Source organism: Ricinus communis, chromosome 1 (assembly GCF_019578655.1).
Source record: "Ricinus communis isolate WT05 ecotype wild-type chromosome 1, ASM1957865v1, whole genome shotgun sequence".
Lineage (NCBI taxonomy): Eukaryota > Viridiplantae > Streptophyta > Magnoliopsida > Malpighiales > Euphorbiaceae > Ricinus > Ricinus communis.
In genome coordinates, this window is record NC_063256.1 from 2,195,414 (window position 1) to 2,218,480 (window position 23,067).

A 23,067-nucleotide genomic window follows, 5' to 3' on the forward strand; every position below is an offset into this window, starting at 1 on the left:
GGTTTATGCTATGTTTCCCCTGCATCAATGGGTCTTCATGACTGCATCAGTAACGCTGTCACCAACGTGGATGTCTGTATTTATCCCAATTTGATGCAGCTGGATCATTGTCAGGCTGCTTTTACCCCAGATAAAACCTCTGATGATTGGGCAGGAAAACATACTGGAGGATGGTGTATTTAGTATGGTAGGCCCCTAACTTCCCTTTGGATGACTTACTTTCTTAGTTCCATGTGGAAAACTGGCGGCCGGCGTTTGATGTTGTAGGTTTTTTGGAACAGTGTTCAATTAGCATTTGGCTTCGTGCGGACAGAGGCTAATGCCTGATAGATGTGATGATCAACATTATCTTTTGAGGAGGTACATCTCTGAGCTATGCATAAGGAATTCATTGGTAGATGTGATTCATTACCAACAATTATTACTTTAAGACCCAAAGATAAAAAGAACAAAAGAAAAGACAAACTATGAGACATGATACCTGTAATTGCAGATTGTATCAGATTATTCAAAAGAACATATAAATTCCTGTTGAGGTGTTATGACTAGTCTATAGGATGTCTCAAACAAGAATTGTTGCACCTATTCGAGCCAAAACTATACAAATTAACGATGTGAATAGCCATTACTATGAACCATAGATCCATCTTCATCATCATCCAATACGTCATGACTCTGCATTTGTGATAGTTGCTGGAATCTGGGAACAGCATTCTCTTTCTTGCTGAATAATCTCTTGGCGTAAATAGCACCACCTGCAACTGCTCCCACTGAACATGACACGGCTAAAGCAACCACCACCCACTGTATTTAGAAACGCACCAGTAAGTCTCCAATATGACCGGGAAAATGATGAAATACTTCGGGAAGAAGTAAATCAAACTTACGTTGGACCTGCTGAAAAAATTTTCTCCAGGTCGAGCAATTCCAGTTGTTGTGGAATTCGCAGGAGATTCTGCAATTAAGAAAGATAAAATAAAAAGTAAATGAAAATGGTCCATGGAGGATTTTCCTTTCTTCCTAAGATCTTGATCAAGTCTAACAGGTCTGCACATAATATCAGAAACCAAAAAGAAATGAGAAAGATGAAGAAGATGGATAGTGAGATGAAAGGGAACAAAGAGAGAACCAGTTTGGGTAATTGTTGGGAGGGAACAATCAGCATTTCCTTTCCAATCAGAAGGACATTCACAAATTTCATCTTCAACCAAGCATTTAGCTTCATGAAAGCAGTGAATCCTGCCACATGCTTTTCCAGAATGCTCACAATGGTCTCCAATAAATCCTGGAAGACACTTGCATGTATAATTCTCACCTTGAACAATCTCCACACATTTCCCTCCATGTTCGCACCAAAATGAATTAGTACCATCACACATTATCATCTCCTCGTCACAATGTTTTCCCCTGTTTTTTTTTTTTTTTTTTTCCAATAAGAAATACCATTACAAAAGAGAAAAAAAATAAATACTGAATGAAGACAACAGATTCAAGAAAATGTATTACCCAAGAAACGGACGATCGCCATCTAAGATGGTGGATGGATTGGGGAGATTGCAAATGCAAGAACCAGTAATGTCGCATGAACCTGTTCCGCATTTAGTGTTATCCTCACACGGTAGAGGTTGGACAATATCAACCCATGATCCAAGAAACAATATTGCTACTGCAACTATGCTCGAAAAGTCTTTTGCAGTGGACATTTCTGTTTCTTTTTTTCTTTTTCTGTATAAGAAAAGAATGAGAAAGAAGGAGCTGTGACTTCTCTTTCCAATTTATGATTGTTATACAAAGTGTTTAGATCCATGAGATGGAGGCTTAGGGTTTAAGCAAAGTGAAAGAGAGAGAAATGATAGTGAGGTTGAAACTGTCTAAAGAATTCTCATTTCGTAAGTAAAAATTACTCTACGTTGGGGCTGGCAAAACAAAACTCTGTTGCGATTTAGCCATTTCCATTCATTAAGCTCTTATGTCTCTTTTATATAAATTCTGAAGAAAGTGAAAGAAATAAATGGGTTTTTTTTTTCTTTCTTTGTCTTTGCAAGTCAAACTAGTTGCAGCATTAGCATGGACGACGCATCATGTGGTTTAATTAGAGATCATCGATACCGAGGTTCAGATCCACTTGGGTATAAGCTTATTTTCAAGAACTATAATAGATTATTGAGAGTGGGCTAAGTTTTCAGTATTTGATCTGGAATGGGCTTGTGACTTCTTAGTTCACAGTGTGAAGGAAGACCGGACTTGGGTTTTGAAGCTTTATTTCTTGCAGTGTATGAATTAATTTTGTTAATGGGGAGGCTGGCTAGAGACGGGTTCTCCAGCAGTAAACTATGTTTAAAGCATGATTCTGGAATGGCGATACCTTAATTAGCCATAGCTATATTAACATGATACAGAAATGAGCATAAAGCAGATCTAATCTATGGTCAAAAGTAAGTATGAGGTAAAGATTAAAGCAAGAATGTTAGATATAGATATAGACAGAAAGTTTTATTGCTTTTATTTCTTTTTCCAAATACAGCATTTCTTAAGCCTTACACAGATAAGCTTGCGGAGGCAAACATAGGATGGCATGATCACCCTTGAAATTGTTGGAGCTTATTTTACTTTTATTGATTACAGATAGATTATCATGGCCCATGATTCTCCAATCAGAACTCAGCGGAGCACCCGGCAACACATTCTATTGAGCCACATGCAATCTACTCAATGAATATAATAATACTGATACTGATACAAAAGCTGCTAATTAACTTAGTATTCAATTTAATAGCTGCATTGCCATATCTGTTTTTGTCTTTACAGCTTTAACAACATAAAGCTAAAGATACGGCGTTTTGATTTGCCTAAACAAATTATGTTGGACAGACACCCTTTCACTTTCTTCCTCAGCTCATCTGGCTGATTTACTTGCCGGAAAACCCTCCAGCAGCCAAATACTGCGGCTGAAGAAACAAACCCTCGGGTCCGCATTTATTATTTTTCTTCTATAAATCAAATATATATTCCACAGCTAATTGGGGTGAGAGCTCAGCTACCTAATACACCCAATCGTATACTCCATGTTAGTTAATAATGACCAAAGACCTAAACCTCCAACATTTTCGACTTCTCACAAAACAATATACTATTAAAAGACACTCTCTAATTGACTAAGATGGAAGTTTTCCTTTTGACAATCGTTAATTATCCCAAATATAAAGCATCATAGGTTTTCTAACACCTCGTTTAATTTAAGAAATTGGTTGCCAGCTGAATAGCCATTGTCGGCCAAACTAAAGATCTAACATCATCAACATACATTAATAAACATAACAAAAATAGAAAAATAAAAATAAAAATAGCAAATCAGTAGGAGACTCAGACTCTGTGATGGGAAAAAGAAAAACAAGAAAGAGTATCAAAACAATTTTCTTGTTTTCATTTGGCCAATTAAATTGCCAAAACTTCATTGTATATACATTTCACTACAAACAGCACCAAAAAGGGCCGTCTTTTTTTTTTTTTTTTCTCTTTTCACTTTACAAAACCGGAACAGAACTGTATTCGCTATAAAAAAAATCACCATCGTTGTCAGCAGCAGCAGCCAATAACCGTTGATTGAACTCTTCTTGCATCTCGTCTGGAACAAACGATGTCCTACAAAGAGGACACGTGTTCCTATCATGATCCATCCAACGGTCTAAACACGCTCTGTGAAAAATGTGCTTACAATTCTTTAGCCATCTGATCTCAGCTTCTCTCTCAAACTCATACAAGCAGACAGCACAACTCTCCGGCAGCTCGGCATCACCGGCGACCAGGTCCTCGTATTTGATAACGGGCAGGATTTCACGGATCAGGGTGGCGGAAACTGGGGGGTGGGTGTAATTCCGGGTCGGATTTTCAGGCCAGATGTTGTCTGTTTCAAGAAAATCTGAAAGACCCAGAAAGTTAAAAAAACAAAGAATGATGTTTCTGATAAAACCCAGGAAAGAAAGTGTATGAACAAACAGTTTTGGCAAGAAAACTTCTGTATACCCAACTGGAAACCCCATTCTTGTAAGAGAGAGGAAGTGAGTTCTTTTTCTTTTTCTGTTTCTTATTTTTTCCGCTGCTTTGAGAAATTATAGAGAGATAAAGGCGGCTTTAAGGTTTTTATAGAGAATTTTGAGAAGGAGAGGAAGCTTCTGTTTGTGCTTCAGTATTGGGCTAAAATGGCTAGTATTATTATAGAACTGAGTGTAGTGGAGGTGATAAAGTTACTGGCTGTCAGTTTTTTGGAGTTATAACCAGGCCAATAAAGAATGAGATGAGTGGATCTTGCTGCGGGTCCCGGTTAGTTATAAGGGATTTGATTGGTCGGTGACATAAAGGAACGGAGGTAATTGAGTAGTGCGAATAGTTTGAAGGCCGCGTAAGGTTATTACTCGTCATTCGGTAAATAGGAAAATAAGGGGTATGAAATAACGCACGTGGCACGTGCGGTTTTCAAGGAAGGAAATAGGAAATGACTCACTCTTTTTATTATTTATTTATTGGGATAGGATACACTTAGAGTCAGTCCCTCGCAATCCCGCTGTATATAAATTAGCAATTAATTTAAATTTAAATTTGATTTTTTCTTTTTCTAATTTTGTTAGAAAAATATTAACCCAATATTCGAATTATATTCTTTTAATAATTTCTTACTAATATTTGATGATGGCTTTGTGCAAGGAGAAAGGTATAATAATTATGCTTCAAATAAACGTTTGCTGGAGAATATTATTTAAGACCTAACTGTTTGATTAAATTTGATTAATCATAACACTAATTTGGTTAATGATAGAGACAGGGTTAATTATGGGTTTCTGATATTGAATCTTCATCTCGTCTTTCTTTCTCTCCCCTCTATGGTGAATTCAAAGTCAAATCTACCCTATTTCAAAAAAGTAGCAAACATACTTTCACCCCCAATCCACATCATTATTGCAAATCATAACTTCATTCCTCCTAGAGTAATTCACTCTGATTAAAAATATATTTAATAAATTTAATTATATATATATAAAAAAAAAAAAGCTAAACTAAATTAAAATAATGGGTTAATTGATGATAAGAAATTAAAACAGAGACAGACTAATTAAGTATGAATGAAAGATTCATAATCTGTGTTTTAAAGGGTTAATTGCCTCTGCAGTGCCATTAATCAACAGAAAGCTGGTGAGTTTGTGATTTCTTTTGAAAGGTAATTTGGAGAAAGAGGGATGCATACTTCTCCAGCAGTTATATATAATGCCTGCTGTCCCCTGCCTATTTATTTATTATCTTCAATTTATGGTACATTTAATGGACCTTTATTTTTTATTTTATTTTTTTCTTATTTCATACTCAGGATGTCCCATCTACCAGGGCACTCCTCAAATGTGAGGCTGTCTTCTCAAACAATATTGTGTATGCATCATGAATTCATTCTGGATTACAAGCTTTAAAATTCATAAGTTTATCGACATTTATTAAGTTTAAAAATTTCAATTTTCAACAAATTTGCAAATTCTAAAAAATAATAATTATGAATTTATCCCACATTTTTTATCTACAAAAGTGAGTTTTTTTTTTTTTTTTTACCTAAAGATATAGATTTTAAAAAATTTCTCATGAAAGTATCTCAATCTAAAAATTACCGTAATTTGATTTTATATTAATTTGTAAATTTTTAGTTTAACTCGTTTTTATTCCGATATTGATGATTTTCTTTAATATAATTTAGATGTTATTTTCATTTCGAACGGTCGATTTATATAAAAAAAAATTTAAACAATATAAATAATTATTTTATATAATTAAAATTCTCCACCAATGGAAAAACTCTCGTTGTGTAGACATTAGAGGGACACCAACAAAAAGCATAAAGACTAGGTTCTCCTCAACTAGTGTCCATAAGTGATTGGATATCCATCGCTATAAATTCAACCATGGACCAGCCTCAGTTACAGTCTTTAATCCTATTGCTTGCACAACCCCTCATTGTATCATTACTTGTGACGTTTTGATGTTTAGAAATTGTCATCTTCTGATAATGTGTTTGAAAAATCTAAAATCTAAAATGCAATCATCGTTGTATATGAAAATATGATTAAATCAGATGAATTTTAATCATTATTTTGAAATAATAATATATTTTTTAACAGGATAATATTCTCAACCAATGAAATTTTATTTACTTTTGTGTGTTTAAGGTAATATAGAAGGAAAAGAGGAATGTGGAAATGTTCCAAAGCATAATCCAGCTACCAATTTGCTAAGATTTTATTCAATTAAGCAATAATATAATGATGGAAAAGTTTGTAGACTATCAATTGGATCTGTCCATGCGGCGTCTAATCATTTTATTATTTCTTATGCCTGCTTTTTCATATCCTTTTTAAATCTCTCCACCTTCCCCCTCTTTCTCAGCCCCAACTAATCATATCATTCCCAATTAAACATTGTCCTAAATTATAACAAAACTTAGAACCCATTTTTAAAAGATAAACCATATGATTTGTTCAACTCATAGTATATTAAATGACCATTAAATGTATAATTTATTATTAAATTATTATATTTAATGATACAAATTAATAAAAATAACTCATAATAATTATAAATATTATAATTATTTTTTTAATTCAATTGTATTTATTATTATATATTATATATATATTATTTTAAAAATTTAAATTTAAATTCAAGTTCTACTAGTAATTTTTTTTAATTTCAAATACCATAATTTTAGATATTATAATTATTTAATTATTAAAAATAATTTTAAAATAATAATTATTTATTTTAAAATATAAAAAATTAATTATATGAAATCAGTTCAGCTATCAGTTATTGTTTCTTAACTATTTACCAAACGCTATAATATAGCTATTTAGTAAAAAACAGGTATCAGCTGCATTAAATTTTTGAACCAAACACCACAAGAGTTTGGTTTTTATAAGCATTCTGGATATCAATTATATAGAAAAATCCAATATCAAGGGTAAATTTAATTGTTTAGAATCTTTACTCGTTCTCTCCTTGCAATTTCTTTTATTTTTTTTGAGTAAAAATAATATTTTTTTTTTTCACTTTTGAGAATCCTATATTTTTAAAAATTAAATCAAGTCTGCAAATTTAAACAATATGAAATCTGACTTATGATGCATCATAATGGTGAAATATAAGAGCAAAAGGCTATTATTTGATACCAAGAAAAAGAAAAGGTTTTCATTTATATTGCATTCATTCAATCGTGGATTGGGGGAGAAAAGTATTATACTTTTAAATAGAAAGAGTGATCTATGAAAAATTAAAATATCTCAGAGAAAAGGTAGCCAAAATAAACTTTTAAGAAAACAGAATTTTAGAAAGAAAGGACTGAGGAGGAACAAAGTTAATGAAATAAATGGTGAAGTGGGGTATGCCCACTTCAAAATCCATGATAAGGGGCAGAAGCAAAAGAATTAGGGGGTCCATAAAATTTGAGGGTGGTACTGAATACTGATAGTAGGGCATCTAAAGAGAGAGAAAGCACAGGACAAAATCGTCGGTGGTGCGAACCCTGGCCAACCAGCACAGCGTCATGGCTGGATTAGGCTGCCATATTTTAGGCTTCTTCAACTGTTCATATATATATATATATATATACACACACACACACACATTAAGCTGGTGGTGAAGTGTGCTTTCTATTCTCTTTCTTACAAAAAGAGAAAGAAAAAAGAAAAAAAGAAAAAAAAGAAATTCGAATTGTGAAGTGTCGTGCATTTCGAGCCTGTAATCCTAACACCTTTGAACTGCACTGTATTTCCTAGTTTTCGTATTAATGCCGGCCAATTCCAAGACATTCCTGGCCCAAATAACTTCGACATCACTTTCATTGGTGCCCAATTCCACACTGTTTTTGTACAGCAGGTAGTTAAAAAAAAGAAAAAAAGTCATCATACAGGTAGGACAATTAATGGGAATTCTACAGAGATCGATCACTATTATGAGTATTGAAACCTCACATGGGTATGTTCCAATCTCTTATCGGAAGCCTCCAGATCAAGAAAAAAAATTCAAAATCATTTAAGCAGCTAACTGGTTCCAGATCTTAATTATGAAAATTATTTGCTCCTGTACAAAAACTGCATGCTGCAATGACAAGATGAGATGATATATATATATATATTTACTCACATATTCATGTAAATGATCTTCTCTTATCTCTTTGTGAATATTGGTTGATGAAAACTCCATTTAGATATGAATCTCCCTAAAAATTTGCACTTGAAAATTTATGGACATCTTTAGAATCTAGGATGCATGATAAGCTAAATGCTAATTGTTAGACAATGTTTTTGACTTGTGATGTGAAAGAAAGTGGGATTTTTCTGTGTCTTTGAAATTAACTTGACAATGGAACTGCTAATGTTCAATTAACCAACATGTCAGGGGACCCAAATAGCATAGCCGAGATGTCTGATGTTTGTCTGCTCAATCCTACTGATGCCTGCACACCCACAAACCACAGGCTCAATTATAATCTTATCTTCTCTGAAATGTGGGCTTCTACTTCTTTGACTCTTGATTTGGATTTTCTGACAATAGCTCTTTGCTGGCCATGTTTTACTGTCTGGTCTCCATCCTGAACTGCCTTTCATCCCTTTCTTCTTTTTCTTTGGGATGTAGAGATGTTTCTATTTTGTGTCCATTCAATTTTTATATTTACCATTACTAGATCTGAATGTTCTCAAATTCCATGTTCCTGGGTAGGAATGAGCAGTTGCTACTTGGTCGCAAGTAAAAACCAAAGTGACTTGACTTGTAAAAGTCTAGAATATGCAGTTCCTTGATGTTCAAAACAGATGGCCCATTCCTTTCCGCAAGTAGTGGTTCCAAGATCCAAAGCTTAGGCCCATGTCTTACTTGTTTTCGGCTCTGATTGACGCCCACTTCCAACTTGTACTATTGCTTCGTTAATTCTAACTTAGAATCCAATTCAAGGAACTAGGCAACCAGCCTTAGCTGAATAGTTGTATGTTCAATCTGCAACTGTTGCCAATCAAATTCAATTCCACCACTGCGTTACCGTCTTCGAAACTATACATATGTTATTGCATAATTCTCTTCAATCGCACGACTTCGTTTAACTTTAAGCAATGCGTATAGGACGTCGTTTCCTCCAGGTTTTATGTTTTTCGTTTTGGAAAGTTTTTCTTCCTGTCCACCAACCGTTCGATTAAATGCCTAACAGAACCTTAAAAACGTGGGCGGCAAAGCAGGCGCCAAAAAGCCAGCACAAATCACACACTTCAATCTCCTTTAGACAAGAAACATTTGCCCTTCGTAATCGACAACCATTCTTGAAATTCGAGAACTTGCAGAACCTAAGTAGCATTGTAGGTCAAGAAAGTAGCTTCGATCCCCTCTTTGGGCGCCTTTTTCGGATGCCAATTCGCCGACTCTGGGGAGTCATTAGGAATGCCACCTGATCCTTACCTAGTTCCGTGCCAGAGATGTGAGACAATTCTTCAGCCTGTTTATAATTACAAAATGCGAATTGAGAGAAGATTTGCAAAGACGAGGCCAAGAAGACACAAAAGAACCTAATATTTTGAATAGTTTGGTTTTACATGTGTGGTTTTGTTCGCACTGGAAGCTAAAACGAGGAACTCTAAAATGTCACGTTAAAGAAATGGTATGCCCATCTAAGGCAAAGCAAAAGCCATCTATCAGCCGTGGATACTTCAATCACAAGCAGTCCATTAGCAAGACATGGAGCTTTTTACTGGAAGCAAAGAAGAGAGATAGAACTAGATCATGAGCTAAAATATCCGAAGATTATAATCGCTGCGAAAGATGGCCAAGGAATTTCGGATGCGCTGAGTAAAAGAAAGTTAGAAATAGCCTGAAGGAATTCGCTGAGAGCAATGTAGTAAACATGTCAGAAATTTGATGAACTTCATCTTCTTTCGACGTGCATTTATTAGTGAATCATAAGTTAACCTTTTTGCTTCTGTATGATACCTGTGAAGTTGACTTATAATATCTTGTTCAGTTGAGTTAAATTCTCTCCTGCATTACGAATAAGAACACTATCTATTAACTTTAATTGCCATCAATTTTATACACTTTTATATCCTATTAACTAATATTCTTATATTCATAGTTTAAATAATTTTTATCTCTTCATAATGGACGAGGGAACAACCTTAAAAAGTTACGTCTGATAAATCAACAATTAGAAAATTATGAATAATAATCCTAATAAAAAGTTAAATTAAAAGGAAATTTTTATAATATGGGTTAGAGTCAATTATCTATAAATATTTTAGACTCAGAAAAATGAAAATACCAAGAATAGTTAATAAGAATTTATAAAATTAATATTTATTACTTTATACATGTCATTCTCTGGACAATCACGTAATGGCTAATAAAAATCTACGCGAGTCACGCTGGCTGAGTGAAGGAAATCTCAAAACGCATCGTATAAGTCATCTTCACGCTATAGTCACAAGGTCGTTGTTTCGACCACGACCCCAAGACGGGTACAAATCTTAAAAAGGAAAAAAAGAAAAGAAAGAAATCAGGTACAAAAATAAAACAAAATTATCAAAGCCCGAGATCTACCTGAACCTGAAGCACTGGTCTCTGGTTAATCACACTCCTGGTCTCTAGAAATGCTCGAGATCTCTTTCCCTAGTCCTAAATCCATCTCCAGATCTCTAAAACCAACATATTAACTCTCAACAAAATCAAATCAAAGCTATCATTTTCTAAAAAAAAAAAAAAAAATAAGAAGATGTATATGGCATATGGATGGCCACAGGTGATACCTCTAGAGCCAGGACTCTGTCCATCTTCACAACAAATTATATATCTCAAAGTCATAAATCGTCTCTTGCTCGTAGTCTCTCCTTCTCACTTGGAGCTCTGGAGCTCCTCTCAGGTTGTTATTTATTTGTCACATTCACGTTTTATGTATGGAAATTAGGGTTTTGGACTTGTGAATTGTGTTTATATTATTAAATCATAATGCAGCATAAAGTGAGGTTAGGCAAGTATAAGAGAGATGCGGAGTCTGTTGAGAAAGAGGGAGAGAATTTACAGGCTGTTTGGAGTCCTGATGCCAAATTGATCGCTGTTCTTGTAAGTCATTTCTATTGATTTAATTTTGTTGCGAGTTCTTAATCCTTGTAGGACGAGTTGTTCTCTTTTAACTTATAAACTGCTTATAATGTGCATGCTTCAGCATTGTTAAAATTTATTGTAAATTACAATGAGCTTGATGTCCACACACATACTTGAAACTAGGACTTGCGCCACTAACTGAATTAAATTATTATTACTTTTGTTCTCCTTTATATCCTGTCTGTAGTGTAGTATTTTTTAGGTGTAACTATTGAGAGAAAAACATGAAAAGTGATCTGTGATAATGCATTGCAAATTCATTTAGTTTCTTGCGTTTGATTTTATTTCTTCTAAGTTTTGTTTTTCTGAAACTATGAGTCAGTGCAATAACATTGTTGGTTATGTTTTCTATTTTGCAGACCTCATCTCTCTTTCTTCACATCTTCAAGGTCCAATTCTCTGAAAAGAGAATACAAATTGGAGGGAAGCAATTGTCTGGTTTGTTTCTTGCTAATATATCTCTTCTTCTTAGCGAACAGGTTCCTTTTGCAGAAAAAGACTTGACAGTGTGAGTAGCATTGCTTGCTTTATTCTTTCTTTCAAGAACAGAGGGGCTCACCTCTTATTGATTTATAGGCTTTGATTCGAATTTCAAATTAGATTTTGTTTTTACATATTTGTATTGTTTATATGTATATATTTTTGTTAATCTTGGAGCTAATTAGAAATCGAGGGTTTAGTTTTTTGGTACATTAAAGGTAGAGAGAAGTAATTTAGGAAAAATAAGTAGTTCTTATTAATGAACTAACAGAAAAAAATAAAGCTTATATAGTATTGTGTACAACTACTGTGTATAAGATTAATACGTTAATTCCTAACATCTACAAATACATAAATATCTTCATAGCCACCCCTCCACTGGAGATTGATGAATGTCAATTAGTCCCAACTTGGATAACAAAGATCTATGAGTAGAACCCAAGGAGTTGGTAAAAATGTCTGCAAATTGATTTTTGGAAGGAAGAAAAGAAGTCTTCAGAAAACCTTTCTTGAACTGCTATCTAACAATGTGATAGTCAATGTCCAAGTGCTCATTCTCATGATATACAAGATTCACAGCTATATGTAAGGCTGGTTGATTGTCACAATGAAGTTGAATGGGAACGGTTACTGAAATTTGAAAATCCTTTAATAAGTATGAAAGCTAGAGTAACTCATGCAATGCTGCGATATTGAGCTTCAGTTGATGATTTGAAACGGTTCGTTATTTCTTACAATCTTACTTTTCCAATAAACCAAAGCATCATCCTAGGAAAATACAAAAACTTGATAAAGAATGCCTAGTCGCAGGGTAGGATGCCCAATCAACATCATTTTATTACAACTGTCCTTATTAGGAACATATTTAGCCCGATAAAAATTGCATTGTTTCATAGCTCCACAATCGCAACTTGCAAGTAGGCAAGGGCTCTAGAAATCCTAATTCACCCCACATTCTTTTCGGTTTAGTATAGTAGATAGGACTATGAAGGTTATTTTCAGAATATGAAGCTATCTCCTTTTGAATTTGATAGATCATGGGACCATTGCTTTCTCCAAATCTCTCATGTATATCAACCCAAAGTTGTTTACCAATAGCAGTACACTAAAAAGCATCTACCAATTCCTTAGAGATGGAATTGATAATCTAAGCTGTAACCATTAATTCACATTTCTATCATAATTCAAATACTTCAGAATCTCCATATGGTGGAAGAAATTGCCAATTTACAACCCTAGCTTTTGCTCCTAACGTTTTTCGCACTGAACAACTCTATGACAAAAGTTTTGTCCATTCAGCGGAGCACTAATGAATTATGTACCAAGATTAGTAGAATGATGAAGTAGATGTGGGTCACCATTAAGCTGTGGTTGCAGAAGTTTCCTCCATTTGACTTGCTTTCAAATGTTAATCACAACAATTTTAGGTTATTTTGATGAACAGACTTTAATAAAGAAAATATCAATTGATTCGAACAGAGAAGAACAAATAGATTGTGAATGAGATTAATGAAGATAATCAATTCAGGAAAGGATCAATTACTTAGATACCATTTTAATCTTGGTGCTAATAAGAAATCGAGGGCTTAGTTATTTAGCAAAGTAAAGGTAGGGAGAGAAGTAATTTGGGAAAATAGGTAAATCTTATTAATGAGCTAATAGAACAAAATACAATTTATATACTAATATCTACAACTACTGCGTATAACACCAATACCTAACATCTGTACAAATTCATAGATATCTTCATAGTTTTTGGGATGGAAAACTAAAAGGCTCTTGTTTACCTTTTTTTTTTTTTTTTTCTCTTTTCACATGGTGGATTGATTTTGTTATTTTATAATTTTATCCTTTTTCTTGATAGTATTATGATCTCTCTCTTTCCAGGAGCAATATTGTAAGTGATAACAAATTTATGCTACTTGGGCTTTCTAGTGGGTCCTTATATAGCATCTCTTGGAAGGGGGAGGTACACAGAAAAATGAAAACTCTCATGTTTTATTTGTTAGCTTTTTAATTTACGCATTTAGATTATTTGCCACAAGCTACCTAACATGGTCTATTACGTGACTACCTATATGATTTTGTGCTGGTTTTTATCTATAGTTCTGTGGGTCTTTCGAACTTGATCCCTGTCCACATGAAAGCACTGAAGCCTCTATTCTACCACACTCTTTAGTTAATGGCCTTGCTTCTGGAGGGGTTCTAGGAGATTTTGTATCTAATCATAATATCAGCAAGAAGTCTGCTATCACACGATTGGAGTTTTGCTTTCCAATGAGGCTGCTACTTGTTTTATACTCTGACGGACAACTGGTATCATGCTCTGTAAGCAAGAAAGGGTTAAAGCAAGCTGAATCTATTAAAGTTGAAAAGAAGTTGGGTTCTGGTGATGCTGTATGTACTTCAGTAGCTTCAGAGCAACAAATCCTTGCGGTTGGTACTAGAAAAGGGATTGTCGAGTTATATGACCTAACAGAATCTGCATCACTCATCCGTACAGTGTCATTGTGCGACTGGGGGTAAGTTATGCTGATCATTGTTAAGGTTACTTACTTAAGTTGTGGGAAAATTAACTGGCTCTCAGTTTTAGTTCCTCTGACCCATTGCCCAGGGTTTCCCTTCCATAGAACTTGTTAATACTTGTTTTCACCTATTAAAAGTGCATAACCTCATCTAAGTTTCTGAAAATCTCCTGGATCTCTTCTTTTAAGATGATCATACTATTGTAGTTTGCAATTTTGAGTCTATAATATACTTCTGTATTTGACTTCATTCATAAAGTTTAAGAGGTCTAATGTCTTAGGTTATTCAATTTGCAGGTATTCAGTGGATGCCACTGGTTCTGTCAGTTGTATTGCATGGGCGCCTGATAATTCTGCGTTTGCTGTTGGGTGGAAGTTAAGAGGACTAACAGTTTGGTCTGTTTCTGGCTGTCGTTTGATGTCAACAATCCGGCAAATTGGTCTAAGTTCTGTATCTTCACCAGTAGTTAAGCCAAACCAAGATTGTAAATATGAGCCACTGATAGGTGGCACCTCATTGTTGCAGTGGGATGAATATGGATATAAACTCTATGCCATTGAAGAAGGATCTTTGGAGAGAATGCTTGCTTTTTCTTTTGGGAAATGCTGTCTTAGCAGAGGAGTATCTGGCATGACCTATGTGCGCCAGGTGATTTATGGAGAAGATAGGTTGCTGGTTGTACAGTCTGAGGATACTGACGAACTCAAAATTTTACATCTGAATCTTCCAGTACGTGTTCAGAGGTTAACTTCAATTGTATACTATCCTCATTTTTTGTCTTTGCAATTTTGGGAGCCTGATATGATCTTTTCTTGGACCAGGTTTCGTATATCTCACAAAATTGGCCTGTTCAACATGTGGCAGCTAGCAAGGACGGAATGTACTTAGCAGTTGCTGGTCTTCATGGGTTAATTCTATATGATATGCGGTTAAAAAAGTGGCGAGTGTTTGGAGATATTACTCAAGAACAAAAGATTCAGTGCAAAGGTTTGTTATGGCTGGGAAAGATTGTCGTTGTCTGCAACTACATTGATTCTTCTAACATGTGAGTTATCATCAGTCTCCATTTACATATTTTAATTAGTTATTCCAAATTGGAAAGCTATTTATGCACCTTCTAAATCTGCAGATCATGAGACAAATTTTATGAATCTGCAAACATGCTTGTGGTGCACTAAGGTTAAATGAAATTGGATCTGGGGTATGAATGGGAGTTTTGGATTTGTGGATTGGAATAAGCTCTTGTATGTTGAAGGGGGTTGTGTGGAATTGTATTTGGCAAAAGCGCTTTTGGAAAAAAATTATTTTTAAGTTTGGAAAACTGCTTTTAGAAAGAAGCAAGTGATGCTTTTTACCAAAAGCAAGCAGTTTATAAAATATTTAAATATCAATCTATTAAATTAAAAAAAATAACATGCCTTTTAACTCTCAATAGCAGTCCTAAGCAGGCCTGATAAGTCTGAAGAATTGCTTTTTAGCAGGTGGAATGGGAGATTCATATAATAGAAATATTTCTTACAGCCAAGTTTAAAGATTTTTTAAGGTTATTTAGATGTTATTAGTGATACTTGTGACATTTAGGTTTATAATATTTTACTAATAGGTTCATGAGATGTGTTCTATGATCTATCTCAAAAAATTAGTGGATAGTTTGATAATTTGATTAGTTCGAGTGAGATTTGGAATTTCTTAAGCAAGAACGGGGGACACTTGGTGGTTCTGAACTGTTATCTGGGGGCATCTTGTAGATTTGTGATTATGTGTGATGCATAATCAATTGTGAAGTAGATGGAAAAAACCCAAGCAATTTTTCCAGTGCACTAGTGATTCTCAATTTGCATTTTTGTGTGTTTGACTTGGAATTTTTGCTGTTTATTGCAGGTATGAATTGCTCTTTTATCCAAGGTATCATCTCGACCAGAGTTCCTTGCTTTGCCGGAAGCCATTACTTGCCAAGCCAATGGTGATGGATGTCTATCAAGATTATATACTTGTCACTTATCGCCCATTTGATGTCCATATATTCCACGTGAACCTACATGGTGAACTGACACCTCACAGAACCCCAGATTTGCAGGTAAATGAATGTTATCCGGCTGCCATTTATTAAATACTAACAGTGAATGAGATATTTTAAACATTCTAAATATTAGTTTTGTGCTCCTGGAGTTTCAGTTTCACTCTTATAGCGAGTGCTTGAATGAGACTTAATTCTTCATACATTTTAAGTGATAAAATGACAAACAGCTTTCTACAGTACGAGAACTCTCAATCATGACTGCAAAGAGTCATCCTGCTGCAATGCGCTTCATCCCTGATCAGATCGTAAGAGAGGGCGCTTTTAAGAATCATATTTCACCATCTTCAGATTTATTAGTCAGAGAGCCTGCTAGGTATATGTTTATGCAGAGACTTCTAGAACCTTTTACATACTGTATGCCTCTGAATATTTGCTTTCTTTGGTAGATGTTTGATACTGAGAGCAAATGGGGACCTGTCACTTTTGGATTTGGATGATGGACGTGAAAGAGAGCTCACCGACTCTGTTGAATTATTCTGGGTTACCTGTGGTCAATCAGAGGAGAAAACAAATCTAATTGAGGACGTTTCTTGGTTGGATTATGGTCACCGAGGGATGCAGGTAACCAAGTGTTAATTTCCATAGTGTAATCTGTTTTATATTCTAGCAGGTATGGGTAGGAATGATCAATTAATACTTAGATTTATCACCCCTAGTTCCTGTCTTTTGGTACTCGTCTGATGAATGTTCTTGTTGGAAGCTTCTTCTTTACAGGTCTGGTATCCATCTCCTGATGTTGATTCTTTTAAGCAGGAGGGTTTTTTGCAGGTACTTATTTATTTACATTAAATCTGTTTGTACTGCTGATATCTGGCTGATAATGCTGAAGTGGGACTCATGTATATGCCTATTTTTGTTGATTAATTAGAAAAATGTCAATTGTATTCTGTATACTCAGAAAGTTATGTTAATATACAAGAAACTTGCCTTTGTTTTCTGAGAGGTCCATGTAAGGCAATGTTGATTTGACTTTGAATAAATTGCACCTTTGAAGATGATACAAGGAATTAGTTTTACTTTTCCTCCCTCCAGCCTGTATGTTCTCCATGGTAATGTGGTTGTTTCCTTTTGTTAATAAGTTGTATCCTTCCTTCAGCATTTAATCCTTCAAGTCTATGAGGTTGTTCGGCATTGCTGTTGATAAAAATAATATATTGATCAAGAGCAATAATTTCTTATGGTAGACTTGTTTGAACATAGAAACTCTGAACTAGCTAAACAACAGCTTGAAATGGCTTTTTGCAACATCCGAAAAGGTGCTTTTTCCTAAAAAGCATATTAACCTTAACAGTGAACATAGATTATATCTATTTGATTTAGCTGCATTTTGTGTAGCAGTAGTCTAGTAGGTTTACTATTGAATGTTTTGGTGGTAATTAGGAACCCCTTGGGATTCAAGTTTAGTGTGGTTCTTTGATCATTATATCTTGATTTTTCCAACTAACTCAGTTTCAATGTTTTAGTTGGATCCAGAGCTAGAATTTGATCGTGAAGTTTATCCTCTGGGCCTTCTTCCAAATGCTGGTGTTGTTGTTGGTGTCTCTCAGAGATTGTCTTTTTCAGCATGTACTGAGTTTCCATGTTTTGAGCCATCTCCTCAAGCTCAAACTATATTGCATTGCCTACTCAGGCACCTTCTTCAGGTATTGTTTTTAATACTTTGTTCCAGCTATTCAGATGGGACTTATGAGGTGGTGTTATCATTATGGAGTTGAGCTGGTAATGAATGGTTCTTGGGGTTGAATGATTGGTTCATTTGTGTGAATTGCAAAATGTCTGCAAAATGACTGTTGTGGGGAAGTAAATAAATGCTTATTAAGTTGAGTATTTACTTGAATGAGATCAGATTAATTCCCATGACTTGAATCAAATTGTTTCAGCATAACTATGAAGTATGCTAATTTGGTAAAAGGCAATATTAGAAGCTCAAAGAGCAGTCTTTTGTCCTGTCGTTTGTAATGAGCTTCAAGTGAAATCGAAGCTCCTCTTTCTTCCTGTTATTTCTTTGATATCATTCGTTGCTAATTTTAAAACTTCAAGCTTATTGCCCAACTGAAGGATAAATTACTTTAGAGTGATTTCATCTTTCCAGTATAAGCATGCCATGGAAACAACTGTGCCCATCTTTGGATATGCCATGGTGGTAAATGCGTGCTCGTGTATGTGCTAGTCCTGCTGTTTTAATTAATATCAATCCTGTTCCCCTGGTTCTTGGTTGTGCATGATAATGTTTTCTTACAAGCTTTGTGGTATCCTTTGCTTACTCTGTTTCTGATTCTGATTCTGTGAGACTGTTTTCCAGAGGGACAAAAGTGAAGAGGCCTTAAGGTTGGCACAGTTATCTGCACAAAAGCCTCATTTTTCCCATTGTTTGGAATGGCTTCTTTTTACTGTATTTGACACAGAAATTTCCAGGTATGTATAATCAGCAAAAAGAGATTGTGCAAACATATTGGACTTGATGATTGAAATTTCTATGCTTAGAATTGCTTCCTAAGGCTAAATGTTATTGAAAAATACTGCGGAACCTGTTTGGAAAGTGAAGTCTGTTCGCTTGCATAATGGCTATTGTGGCCGTAGTGACCCTAGCTGATGGCTGTTGCATATGACAATGTTGTATTCATACATGCATTTGGTTATTTGCTCATAGGCATAAAATCTGATGCCTCCTTGACTCTTTTCCTTGGATAAGTAACTGAAACTTGATCATGTCAGATGTTGAAGTTCTGAAATATCTCTCTCCCTTTTTTTCTTCTTCTTTTGGTTTGTACGGTCTCAACTCTTCATTCACATCCTATATTTGTTGAATACCAATGGCAGGCAGAGCGCAAACAAGAATCAGAGATCAGTTCCTAAACATGCTGGGAATTGCTCTCTTTTGGAGAAGACCTGTGATTTTATCAGAAATTTCTCAGAGTATCTTGATGTAGTTGTGAGCGTTGCAAGAAAAACTGATGGCCGACACTGGGCGGACTTATTCGCAGCTGCTGGAAGATCAACAGAGTGAGATTTTGCACCTTGAAAGAGAAAAAAAAAAACACTTTAGGTTTCTGCTTTATTTTTCAATGTCAATTTCAAACATATTTAGATGGAAATTTGCATAACAACGACAAAGGTTTATTATATTTGGAACAACAATTGAAGTAAGATGAAATGTGAAACTCGTTCTGTCTGTATTGACGATAGTATTTTGTAGGTAGCCTGACTTGTCAACATAAGCAAGGCTTTTGATAGAAAATATATAATTGTTTAGAAGATAATTTGTTAGATTTTTCTCTCTAATTGCTGGTGTTGGTTGCACTTGCAGCTTTTGATAGAGCAAGGAATTTATATCTCACTTCATATTTGCAACCATATTATTCACTCACTCAAGAAAAATCGATTACTTGTATCTAATAATTTTTTTTCTTTGTTTCCATGTTTAAGGTTGTTTGAGGAATGCTTCCAGCGGAGATGGTACCGCACAGCAGCTTGCTATATACTTGTAAGGGTTATTAATTTCTCATTTTTCTTTGAAAAAGTTGAACTCTTGTTCATTATATTATCCTTCTTTCTCAGATTGCCCTACTCCTGTTTTTTAATATCTTTTTGTCTGTATTGGGCACTTGGATCAATGAACCTTTTTGTCTTCAAAAGCATATTTCATTGATTTTGACTGCAAATTTGACTGCAGGTGTTTTATTTGTTACTTTAAAATGACCCGTTAGGTCTTAGATGCCTGATTGATAGTTATGCTTTTAAATTGCATCTCTGGAGTATTTAAAATTGGTGTTTCATTTATTGGGATGGGGATGGATGAGTTATAAAACTATTCACAGAAAAAATAGGCGAAACACATACTTGAACACTTGAATTTTGGTCATTAAGTCATTTTAACACCTTGATTTTCAATTCAACCTAACAAATAATTGAACTTTATTTACGTAACCTTTTAAAGACTATTAGTTTTTGATTCAACCTAACAGACGCCTGAATCTTATTTTCTGATAACATTTAAACCCCTACCTGCAGTAAAAGTTGACGTGTTGAATGAAACCACAAGTCAAAAAATAGTTAGATATCACAAAAAAAAGTTGAGGTGTCAATCATGTTACATCAAAAATTAAGGTGTTAAAGTGACCAAAGATCAGGTGTTCAAATATGCATTTGACCAAAATAATATGTAGTGGATTAACTTGTTTCTTTTATGAATATTACAGGTCATTGCTAAACTTGAAGGACCTGCTGTAAGTCAATATTGTGCTCTACGTTTACTACAGGTAGACAATTGCTAGTAGGCTATTGCCGCTACTTTTCTCCCGGCTTTATGGTTTTGTATATGGCTTTATGATTTTGTATATGATTGAACTCTGACCTGAATTTGCAACCGGATGTACAGGCGACACTTGACGAATCTTTATATGAACTCGCTGGAGAACTGGTATAATTGGGGCCCTGATTGTGCTTCTTTAAATTATTCAAACTAATATATTTCTTTTGACCTTTTCGTTGATGTGGTTCTTAGGTGCGGTTCTTGTTGAGATCTGAAAAAGAATATGACCAGACATCGACAGATTCGGACAGGCTGTCTCCGAGATTCTTGGGTTATTTTCTATTCCGTTCTAGTTACAGGAAGACATCCTTGGATAAAAGGTTTATAAGCAGTTCCTGAAGTTCTTTTTTTTCTTTTTTGTACTTTTGAGACCTCCATAACACTTAGCATCAGGAATGATACACCAAGTTACATTTTTTGGAGCAGCACCTCATTCAAAGAGCAAAGTGCTCATGTTGCTTCCGTGAAGAACATTCTAGAAAGCCATGCTAGCTATCTGATGTCAGGGAAAGAACTCTCCAAGCTTGTTGCATTTGTAAAAGGCACTCAGTTTGATTTAGTGGTAAGAAAAACTTCCAGTGTTTCTTTTGTTAGTATATCCTTCTGTAAGTAGTTTAAAATTGTAAATTAATTGCAGGAATATCTTCAAAGAGAAAGATTCGGTTCTGCTCGCTTGGAAAATTTCGCATCAGGCCTGGAACTAATTGGGCAAAAGGTATGAGCACTGCTAATCCTTAGTACTCGATACAATTTTTTTTTCTTTCAAAGTTTTAAGATGCGTGGAGGCAGCTCAATTTTTTTAATCTTTTTTATCTCACATTTTTCTTGGAGTGAGATAGAAGCAAGTGATATGCTAAATTTTATATAAAAGATTTAGCCTTCTTATTGTGTATGACCTATGAAGTAACCATTAGGCAAATGTGAAAAATTATGAGAGCCCATTTGCTAGTCTAGTTTTTAGTAACTCTGCCGAGTGTACAATAAAATATTACGAATCAGAACCTTCTTACTGGTGTGACTCTTTAGTTTCTATTGCGGCATGTAAATAAATTTGCATCAGATAATGGTATCATCATAATATTCCTTGTTTTCCCAGTAGATACTTTTCTTTATAAATCCTGCATTTTATGTTTCCAGCTCCAAATGGGTACACTGCAGAGCCGTTTGGATGCAGAGTTTCTGTTGGCTCATATGTGTTCTGTCAAGTTCAAGGAGTGGATAGTTGTCCTGGCCACTCTCTTAAGACGATCTGAGGTATGATTGGCTTAACTCTCGAACTTTGGCATTTACCCATTACCATTTTGATTTTTTTAGCATGCTTTGTATTGTTTGGCTTATCTTGCCTTTATTGTAAGGTTAACTCGTGTTCCTTCTGGAAGTGTGTTCTTATTTGGTATGGCTTTCCACTTTGAGTACATAAATTGAATGTTGATGAATTTCACTGTACTATAACTAACTAATGGTTGCATTGGTAAGAGATACTGGTGTATGCTGGGAAAGAGCACCAGATATTACATTCTTTAGGTCTTCAATAGATGATTGTTAATAAATACATGGACCAAGGAACCACAAATTACTTGTTTATAGATACTCATGAGCTTGATATTGGATGCAAATGGCTGTTGGTAAGCCTTGTTCCATTTGAAAATTTTGTGACTTATCCTCCTCCCCCATATATTCACATGCATAAGCAAGAAGCTGTAGTCACCATTGCAATTGCTTCAAAGAGCTGGGTTAGATAATATGTAGATCCTATGTCACTAAGTTGGGCCTTATGTCGCCTAGGATAAAATGCGTCGAACAAAATATTTTTCATGTAATTCTTCCTGCAGGTTCTTTTTGATCTTTTTCGGCATGACATGCGTCTATGGAAGGCATATAGCATCACCCTTAAGGTATGAATCTATTCATAGTTTGGTGGATTGATAATAATAATTGCAGCATCGTTCTAATGCAAATCTGTTGATATATGCTTCAGTCACACACTGCCTTTATTGAATATCAAGATCTACTTGAAGCCTTGGAAGAGAGGCTCGCATTTGTCCCAGAGTTGGAAGAGAAATGATGGCAAGTTTCACAACCACTCGACAGTTTTGCAACAGAATGGAGTGAATCTACATGATTTTTTTTGAGATATATATTTAATTAACAGGCGCACTTATGTTCCTGAAGGTGAGCATGTTGCTTAATTGTGTAAATTGAGCAAAAGATCAAGCCAGAAAACTGTCAGGATGATATATAGAAAAGTCATTCTTGTAGATAAGGCGTTTAAACTTCTAGAGCAGCTATTTTTCACCTTTCATATTTTTTTTCTTCCCCTGTATTTTTAATATTCTCCTTTCTTTAGTTTTCACCTGTGTATAGCACTTTTCTTTGTTGTATGAATATAAATAAAGCCATTTGTCTAGATGATGGTAGTTGCTACGTTCATTTGATTAACTTCAGCATTTGGTTATTGACCACTCACATTCTCTGTTCTCCCAAGATGCAAGTTTTT

At 34.8% G+C, this 23,067-nt stretch overlaps 3 protein-coding genes across 4 annotated transcripts; 1 reads left to right on the top strand and 2 right to left on the bottom strand.

Moving 5' to 3' along the window:
* Nucleotides 1-468: 468 nt before the first annotated feature.
* On the bottom strand, nt 469-2,068 carry LOC8261912 (delta-like protein 4). Of its 2 annotated transcripts, XM_002511847.4 has the most exons (4): nt 1,507-2,063; nt 1,130-1,407; nt 888-955; nt 469-804 (listed from the first exon to the last, which is right to left on the bottom strand). In XM_002511847.4, exons 1-4 carry the CDS (start codon nt 1,701-1,703, stop codon nt 607-609), a joined length of 741 nt encoding a protein of 246 aa, XP_002511893.1. In that variant the 5' UTR covers nt 1,704-2,063; the 3' UTR covers nt 469-606. The 2 variants fall into 2 exon arrangements, with proteins under 2 accessions (XP_002511893.1, XP_048233403.1); XM_048377446.1 differs by having other exon boundaries at nt 888-1,407; nt 1,507-2,068.
* A 1,305-nt stretch (nt 2,069-3,373) lies between these two features.
* On the bottom strand, nt 3,374-4,176 carry LOC8261913 (brassinosteroid-responsive RING protein 1). The gene has a single exon (XM_015727478.3). The coding sequence runs from the start codon at nt 4,038-4,040 to the stop codon at nt 3,525-3,527; it is 516 nt and encodes a 171-aa protein (XP_015582964.2). The 5' UTR covers nt 4,041-4,176; the 3' UTR covers nt 3,374-3,524.
* A 6,124-nt stretch (nt 4,177-10,300) lies between these two features.
* LOC8261914 (guanine nucleotide exchange factor subunit RIC1) lies at nt 10,301-22,977 on the top strand. The gene is made up of 23 exons (XM_002511849.4): nt 10,301-10,930; nt 11,023-11,130; nt 11,532-11,680; nt 13,540-13,621; nt 13,759-14,174; nt 14,475-14,907; nt 15,000-15,223; nt 16,060-16,255; nt 16,426-16,571; nt 16,645-16,819; nt 16,973-17,026; nt 17,722-17,901; nt 18,561-18,673; nt 19,079-19,261; nt 19,685-19,742; nt 20,458-20,517; nt 20,637-20,678; nt 20,763-20,890; nt 20,997-21,132; nt 21,208-21,285; nt 21,708-21,824; nt 22,403-22,465; nt 22,549-22,977. The coding sequence occupies exons 1-23, from the start codon at nt 10,784-10,786 to the stop codon at nt 22,633-22,635; spliced, it is 3,375 nt and encodes a 1,124-aa protein (XP_002511895.1). The 5' UTR covers nt 10,301-10,783; the 3' UTR covers nt 22,636-22,977.
* Nucleotides 22,978-23,067: the final 90 nt, after the last annotated feature.

Excerpts from the sequence above, each read along its gene's own strand:
- LOC8261912 (XM_048377446.1), bottom strand. The coding sequence starts at position 1,703 with ATGTCCACTGCAAAAGACTTTTCGAGCATAGTTGCAGTAGCAATATTG. Across the intron at positions 1,408-1,506 it reads GGCGATCGTCCGTTTCTTGG|GGGAAAACATTGTGACGAGG; the intron begins GTAATACATTTT and ends AAAAAAAAACAG. Across the intron at positions 805-887 it reads ATTTTTTCAGCAGGTCCAAC|TGGGTGGTGGTTGCTTTAGC; the intron begins GTAAGTTTGATT and ends TTCTAAATACAG.
- LOC8261913 (XM_015727478.3), bottom strand. The coding sequence starts at position 4,040 with ATGGGGTTTCCAGTTGGGTATACAGAAGTTTTCTTGCCAAAACTGTTT.
- LOC8261914 (XM_002511849.4), top strand. The coding sequence starts at position 10,784 with ATGTATATGGCATATGGATGGCCACAGGTGATACCTCTAGAGCCAGGA. Across the intron at positions 14,908-14,999 it reads TTTTACATCTGAATCTTCCA|GTTTCGTATATCTCACAAAA; the intron begins GTACGTGTTCAG and ends TTCTTGGACCAG. Across the intron at positions 20,679-20,762 it reads ATGAACTCGCTGGAGAACTG|GTGCGGTTCTTGTTGAGATC; the intron begins GTATAATTGGGG and ends TGTGGTTCTTAG.